The following is an 8198-nucleotide window of genomic DNA, read 5'->3' as shown; positions in this document are numbered from 1 at the left end:
AATTTTATTAATACAGTTCTTCTTTCTCTATTCTTTAGTTAATTTGGCTAAGAGTTTGTCCACTTTATTTTCTCAAAGAACCAACTCTTCATTTTATTGATTCTTTGCACTTTATTTCTGTTTCGTTGGTTTTACCACTAGTTTGAATATTCTTGCTGTCTATTCTTTTAGGGAGTTATTTCTTGTTGTTCTAGAGCTTTCAGTTATGCCACTAAGTTCCTAATATAAATTCTCTCTTCCTCTCTTTCTCATACTCTCTTACGTAGGTACTTATAGTGCTATGAATTTATTTCTTAGACCTGCCTTTGGGCCCGGCACACACCTTTAATCCCAGCACTTGGGAAGCAGAGGCAGGTGGATCATCGTGAGTTTGAGGCCAGCCTGGTCTACAAATGCAGGTCTACAAGTCCAGGACAGCCAGGCCTGGATGCCATGACATGTTTCTTTTCTCCACTTTGTTCCAGCCCTATCCAATGAAATTAAAGGTCAACACATAAGTAAAAGCCAAATCTCAATGAGTCAGTAAAGCCCCCAGCAACTAGGGAAAAATCACTAAACAATTAGCCAATCCTGAATCCCCTTGTGCCCCTATGTTATTCCTGACCAATTATTTTAAGAGTAACCACACAAAGCCCCTAACTGTCTATACAAAGAGCCTACGTATTCACTTCTGGATCACCATTTTGCCTTAATGGTGATCCCAGCATACTGGAAACTTCTGCAGAATAAATGCTTTCTGCTTTTGCATACTACTTGAGTCTGGGATCTTTCTTCAGCAATTCTTGGACCCTAATACCTTCTAACCTTCTTTTTCTCCTACCTAATGTTGGGAGAGCAGAGATAATTAGGAGGGATAAGGGATGGAGAAGGGTGGTAGAGGCATACAAAACCAATAAAATAGATAAAAAATGCACACAACAATCAGGAAAGCCTGAGACCAGCTTGAGTTATATGAGACTCTGTCTTTAAAACAATATATCAGGCTTTGGTAGTGGCACATGCCTTTAATCCCAGCACTCAGGAGGCAGAGGCAGGCAGAACTACAGAGTGAGTTCCAGGACAGCCAAGGCTACACAAAGAGACCTTGTCTCAAAACAAACACACAAACAAAAAAATTAGTCAATTAAAAAATACATTGGTGTATCTTTACACTTTTAATCCCAACACTGGAGAAGCAGGAGGATCTTTAGGCATTTGAGGCAATGCTGGGTCACATAGTGAAACCTTGTCAGAAAAAAAACAAACTACAAAAAAGTAAACATCCTTAATGTTGGGATTCAGACCTGGGACAAGCAGCTGAGGTGCCCATTTAACAAAAGTTGACGTGTCCTCCAGGTTCTCCCAGCATGCCTCAGTCTCTCCTGTTACAGGGCATGGCTAGCACACGCAGCCCTCTGCCCTGAACTTTCCAGCCATGGGCTGGGGTTCTCCTCCTCCAGCAGCTTTTCCAGTGTTCTCTCTCCCCACCCCCTCTGCATTTCCCCTTTTCTCTCTCCATCAGTGTTGTTTCTCTGTCCCTCGTTTTTCTGTCTGCCTCTGCATGGTGACTTCTCTGACCTCCTCCTGTGAGGTTGGGTGAACCTGCCCAAGAGCTGTTCCCAATAAAACTGTATTTTTGCTTTTAATTTGACTTGAATTGGCTTCTTCTTCTATTTTTTTTTCTTCTTCGAGACAGGGTTTTTCTGTGTAGCCTTGGCTGTCATGGACTAGCTTTGTAGAGCAAACTCACAGGCTGGCCTCCTGAGTGCTGGGATTACAGGTGTGTACCACCTAGCCTGGCTTGAATTGGCTTATTTCATTGGCAGAGATAATTTATCAAAATGGGCGGAAAGGTAAGAACAAAGCTATAAGAGTAAACATATTTTTTAGTTGGGTGTGGTGGCATTAATTCCAGCACTTGGCAGACAGATGTCTAAGAGCTCAAGGCCAGCCTGTTCTACAAAGTGAGTTTCAGGGCAGGGAGGACTGTTACACAGAGAAACACACACACATACACAAAACAACAACAACAAACAGTGAACACGTTTCAAATATAATAAAGAAAACCGGAAGTCTATTGGGCAGGCTCAAGAGCAGAGGAAAATGAAAAAAAAAAAAATTTAGTAAACTTGAGAGTTTGGTGAGGATCTTAATTCTAGCTTGTGGTAGGCTTCCTCCACAGCCTGAGGCCAGTGCAGGGAGAGGACACAGCTGTGCAGAAAAGCCCTGTTCTCCCCAGGCTTCAGCTCCTCAGGTTTTAGGTGGCTGCTTGCCACTACCACTGCAGCCACTCCATGGGAAATACAGGGAAAGAAAGAGGGAGGGGGTGGCACATTTCCTGAACTCTGACCTGCAGGACTCCATTTCTTGCTAGATGCGGACGCCCCAGGAGTCCTTTCCATCCATCCCAGGGGTTTCAAGCTGCTTTGTGTTGGGCCAGGCAGTATAGTACAATCCCAGTAAAGGCAGGTAGATTTTTGTGAAGTTGAGCCAGCCTGGTCTACAGAGTGAGTTTTAGGACAGTCAGATCTATGTAGTGAGACCCTTAGAGAGGAGAGGGGGAGGGAAGGAGAGTGGAAAAAGGGAGAGGAGGGAAAAGAAGGGGAAGAGAGGGGAAAAGAGAAGGGAAGGGAGGGGAGGGAAGGGAAGGCAAGAAGAGAAGGAAAGAGGGAGGAGAGGGGAAGGATAAGAAAGGGAAGGGGACGGGAGGGAAGGTATCCTTACAGTTCTATGGAACTTTGAACCTGGTTTCCTTTTCATGTCTGCCTGTCCTGATTTTTTCAGAGCCCTTAAGGTGTTACAGGAACACGCTCTTGCTGGAATAAGTACTCCGGCACCCAAGAGAGTGCTGTGGATGTGGGCGGGGGCAGCTCCTGAAAGGCTTCAATACCAGATCCAGTTTGTAGCCTCATCTTATACACTAAAACCACAAGGTGGGGCGGGCAAGCAAGATTTCACAGATGCTTACATGACAGCGAGCAGAGAGAGTAACCTGGTGTTGACCACGGTTTCAGCTCTTCCTCCAGGACATTCTGCTCCAGGCAGGAGGTCAAGTCATGCTTGGCAAACGGGAAGTACCAGTGGTGCTCTAAGTAATCTCACTAGGCACATTAACAAATCAGTATCTAATATTTGGTTTTTCTACCTAATTCTACTTCAAGTGCTACTTCAGGCTACCAAGGCTAGCCTGCCCTCCCAGGACTGTCTGGGACTCTGCAACCTCTTAGCTTTGGTCTCCTGTCCCTTGCTGCTCTTTGTTTTTTTTTTGTTTTGTTTTTGTTTTTGTTTTTTTTTTTTGAGCAGACAATGCATGCAGCCTTGGCTGTCCTGGACTCATTTTGTGTATCAAGCTGGCCTGGAACTCACAGCAATCCGCCTGCCTCGCTTGGGGCTCCTCCACCGTCTCAACACATCAGGGGCTCAGGGCTAAGCCAGCGGCTCCCCACTCTGGTGGCTCTGCCACCTTCTGCAGCCAGTCTTGGCTGAGCAGCCTTGCCTCACCTGCTCCAGGATTAAAGGTGTGCATAACTACATCATGCTGCTCATTCCCTGCCTCAACCCATCCCTGGTGCTCCCGAGAGTGGAGGTTCGTACATACCCCATAACTAACACCGGTAAGTCAGTGCAGTTCTGTCCCTAGAGGGCGGGGGCTTGCACGTGCCACGAATCCTATTTTCTTTTCCAAGGTGGTCTCAGCTTGGTGGGATGAGCCTAGTTCGGATGACAGCTCAGACTTAACAAGGGAACCCAGAGGAGAGTCCTTTTCTTTTGATTGTTCTGAAAACCGATCCAAGGGGGTGGGGGAGAGGTGTCTCAGCCCCTGCTTTAGCTGTTTGGGTTTGGTGCTGTCCTCCACATGACTTCCCCGCTCCGTTTCTTGTGACTTTTCCTCCTTCTCTGTCTAACAAAGGGCCCTCCTAGCTTGGCTGCCTGTGGAAGGGAGGTCACCTTTCCTGCCTCTGTTTGCTGCCATTGTTGTGAGGTACCACCTTAGAAGCTCGGGAGCAGCACCTCCTCTTCAGCCTTCCCTAGAAGATAGGCAGTGATGGTGCCTCAGCCAAAGCTGCCTACAGCTTGGAAGGTCTTCCCATCCTAATATATGGGCCCGATGAAGGGAGAAAAAAATTTACCAATCCCTGAGCCTCCCACAAAATCCACCAGTCCCTGAGCATGAAACCCCACCAATAGAAATCTCTGCCCTGAAAAGCTCCTCCCCCTCCCACCCCTACCCCCCCCCCCCCCGCAATCCTATATAAACCCTGCCCTTTGTTTCATTCCCTGCTGTCCTCTCCCGGGAGCAGGATTAACCAACCTGAATTCATCCCTCCACACCCTGGACCCTCCCAATAAATCTCTTTTGTTAGATTTGCTGCCTGGTGTGACATCGGAAGAAGCCAAGAAGTGGAGCAGGGCTGTGGCTCCTGAGGAGGCCTCCTCTCAGAGCTATGTGGTTCTGAGGCTCCTGAATCCCAGGACACCTTTCCAAGTGAGCAAGGACAGCAGACAATGCATGTCTGCTGAGTCAGGCACCTGGGGAGAGAACAGTCACCGCACACATACATGTTTATATATTCACTGACTTCTATGTGTGGATATCCTATACACACACTTTATCTTGACACTAGGCTAGATTCCTTCCCGAGATAGGCATGAGCTTGTCTTACTGTGTTAAGAGGCTAAGGCAGAATTGCAGCCTGAGTCACAGAGTTAAACCTGATATATATATATATATATATATATATATATATATATCAGAAGTGGGCATGCAGTAGTTTTGGTTCTGCCTGAGCAGACATTGAAAGCTGCTGACGTTAAAGGTAAGTATTTCCACCTGGAGAACAACCCCATATCTGACTTCTGCCCTTCACTCTGGTCCAGTTCAGCAGCTCCACCCAGTTTGGCCAGGTGCCAGCTGGTTCTGGACTTGTCATCTGAGCCCAGGCAGAGCTGATGGTTTTGTGAGGCTATTTTTAAGTCCAGCTCCTTGGACTATACCCCACCCCCAGTTATGCCACTGGTTGCCTACGCCTGCTTGTCCCTTCTGGAATGCTGATTGGCAGTTAAGGGCTGGGGTGGGGGCTGGGAAAACTGTTATAAAGCTGAAAGCGCCAAGCAAGCAGTTGTCACCTGGAGCTGTGTCCCCCTGCCACCATGGCCACCCACCGCCTAGTAATGGTTCGCCACGGTGAGAGCTCATGGAACCAAGAGAACCGATTCTGTGGCTGGTTTGATGCAGAACTAAGTGAGAAGGGGACTGAGGAGGCCAAGCGGGGGGGCATTGCCATCAAAGATGCCAAGATAGAGTTTGACATCTGCTACACATCAGTGCTGAAGCGGGCCATCCGCACCCTTTGGACCATCCTGGACATTACGGACCAAATGTGGCTGCCTGTGGTTCGGACCTGGCGTCTCAATGAGAGGCACTATGGTGGCCTCACAGGCCTCAATAAGGCCGAGACAGCTGCAAAACACGGGGAGGAGCAGGTGAAGATCTGGAGGCGTTCCTTTGACATCCCACCACCCCCCATGGATGATAAGCACCCTTACTACACTGCCATCAGCAAGGTGGGCCAGGTGGTGGGGAGCTGTGAGGTTGGGAGCCCGGGTGGGAGGGCTACCCAGGGAGCAAACACAAGTGTTCCTGTGCCCTTCCCCAGGAACGGCGTTATGCAGCCTTGAAGCCTGGGGAGCTGCCTACCTGTGAAAGCCTCAAGGACACCATTGCCCGGGCCCTGCCTTTCTGGAATGAGGAGATTGCCCCTAAGATTAAGGAGGGCAAGAGAGTGCTCATTGCAGCCCACGGGAACAGCCTTCGAGGCATCGTGAAACACCTGGAAGGTGAGGCCCGCTCAGGGAGGAGGGGAGGGGATAGCAGAGACCAGTGAGGGAAGAGCCCTGACGCATTTCAGCTGTTACAAGCTGCGAGGGCTTCGAAAGGAGATCGAGGGAAGCCTGGAGAGACACTTTTTATGTGGCTCCATTTCCAGTACACAGTAGGCTGCTAGGACAACGGTGGTGTTTAGTCTGCACGGCACAGCTGAGCCACCCCACCCCTCCCCAGCCACAGCTGACTGGGCTGAGCAGGCTTGAGGCAGCCGCTGGGAAAACGTGCCAGAGCTCTGTGCATTCAGCCCCGAGTACAAGCCACTTGAGCTGGTACAGAACTCTTGCTAATTTCTTTTCTCTCAAGATAGTCTTACTATATACACAAGGCCTTGGATTTGAGGTCCTTTTGCTTCATGCGTGGGCCTACAATGCATAGCTAGCCCAGCTGCACAAGGCTGGTCTACCGTGTCTCCCTCCCAGAGTTTCTAGCAGTCTGGGTGCAGAGCTATGCAGCTACTTCTGATTTCAGGCTTATGGTGGTGCTCCTGCTAGATAGCAAGGGCCAACACACAGGCCCTGGAAGGCCATATGGTGTAGGGAGGACACAAATTATGGCCTCAACTGGGTCTTAAGACTCCAGAAGTCTATATTAGATTCTGGATGACCTTTAGGCTTGCTGGGATCCCAAGAAAAGAGTAGGGTGTGGCCCATTTCTCCAGCTCCAGAGTACTAGTGGGCAGATGGGCAACACGAGGGTGATACCCCTGCCCCTCCTCCCTGGTCTTCCTGGTTGGTAAGGATGGGGTGATGGCAACAGCAAAGGTTGAGCTGCTATTTCAGTCAGGGAGTGCAGCAGCAGGCAGTGGGTCAGGTTTCCTGTTCCTCCCCTGTTCAGAATTTAGAACCTCTAGAAACCAAATGACTTTCTTCCAAACCCTTTAGCCTGGCCAATTCGCACTGGGCTGAGCGCATGCGTGCACCACTCAGGTCACTGCTATTCATGGGGGATGTACTTGTCTTGCTGCTGGGCTATTTCTGTAGACAGGTCTGCCTTGACCTTTAGGCACATTTTTTCGGCCTTGCTTTCAGGGATGGGCAAAGTGGCAGCATCCCAGTACCAAGGCCACAAAGGCCATGCTTATGAACTGAGTGAAGGGGCTAAGAACACTGTTCTCTGCTCTAGGGATGTCAGACGAGGCCATCATGGAACTGAACCTGCCCACGGGAATTCCCATTGTGTATGAGCTGGACCAGGCGCTGAAGCCTACCAAGCCCATGAGGTTCCTGGGAGATGAAGAGACAGTTCGGAAGGCCATGGAAGCTGTTGCTGCCCAAGGAAAGGCAAAGTGAGGGTGGACATGGGCAATAAAGTTACTTCTGCACAGTGCCAAATTTAGTATAGCCAGGCTTGGTCTGCCCAGCTCAACTCATTAGTCACAGGAACTCCTGGGTTCAAGTCAACATCTATGGAGGCAGAAGCCCAGTACCCATCCCTGGTGATTGGGGGCTAGGGCAGGACCATGCAAACCCTCCGTAGTGACCCTGGAGCTTTAGAGCCACTCGGTTATATTAGAGAAAAAAACAATGTGACCTGGCCTTCTCCATGAGTAATGCAAGTGTGGCTCCTGACCAGCTTCCTTCAGGGCAGCTTTCTGCTACCCGGGTGACCTCTTAAATGGTTGGCTAAGTGTACCTCCAGGCCACGGCAAGCCTAGGGCTAGGCCTGCAACAGCTTAAGCTCATAGGTCCTCCAGGGCCTGCTGTCATCACCATAAAGTCTAAAGGATAGGCAGAAGATAGGGAGGAAGTAGGCTTGACCACTGCCTGAGGTCAGTGGCTTCCTTGTGCACTTCCACTCCAGGCCGCTACTGGCTAGGTCTAGGAGTCAAGCATGTTCACCCAGCATTTCCAGGCAGATTAGAGCTAGACCATATTGCAGAGGCTCCTGGAAAAACTGCAGCAGTGGCCTTTTCCAGAACTGAAATGCACAAAGGCTCCAACATGAGTTATAGCTTATCATTTATACAGCCCCGCTCACTCTTTCTGAGGTCTCTGTGTAACACTGGCTGTCCAGGAACTATGACGACTAGGCTGGCCTTTGGCCTTGAACTCACAGAGATCCACCTGCTTCTGCTTCCTGAATGCTGGGATTCAAGGCGTGCACCACCATGCCTGGCTCATTTGCACTTCTTGTAGGAGGCTCAACAGCCACAGTCTGTCTGAGGGAACATATGTACACACACATGTATATACTCAGGTACGATTCAGACACAGATCACAGGTTGAAATTCCTCCCACATGGGAGCATTCTGGTCAGCAGGGGCAGATGAGCTGTGGAGTGCACCACAGTTCTTAGAAATGTTTAGCAGACACAGATGGGCTGAGCCGGCAGA

The 8198-nt window shown here is 49.6% G+C and overlaps 1 protein-coding gene across 1 annotated transcript; it reads left to right on the top strand.

Annotated features, from left to right (window-relative positions):
- The first annotated feature begins 4744 nt into the window (after positions 1-4744).
- On the top strand, positions 4745-7261 carry Pgam2 (phosphoglycerate mutase 2). The gene is made up of 3 exons (XM_021632697.2): positions 4745-5544; positions 5637-5817; positions 6989-7261. The coding sequence occupies exons 1-3, from the start codon at positions 5131-5133 to the stop codon at positions 7153-7155; spliced, it is 762 nt and encodes a 253-aa protein (XP_021488372.1). The 5' UTR covers positions 4745-5130; the 3' UTR covers positions 7156-7261.
- The last annotated feature ends 937 nt before the right edge of the window (positions 7262-8198 follow it).

The sequence above is a fragment of the Meriones unguiculatus genome, chromosome 12 (assembly GCF_030254825.1).
Source record: "Meriones unguiculatus strain TT.TT164.6M chromosome 12, Bangor_MerUng_6.1, whole genome shotgun sequence".
Lineage (NCBI taxonomy): Eukaryota > Metazoa > Chordata > Mammalia > Rodentia > Muridae > Meriones > Meriones unguiculatus.
The sequence above is the reverse complement of the archived record's forward strand: the minus strand, read 5'-3'. Positions and strand labels throughout refer to the sequence as shown.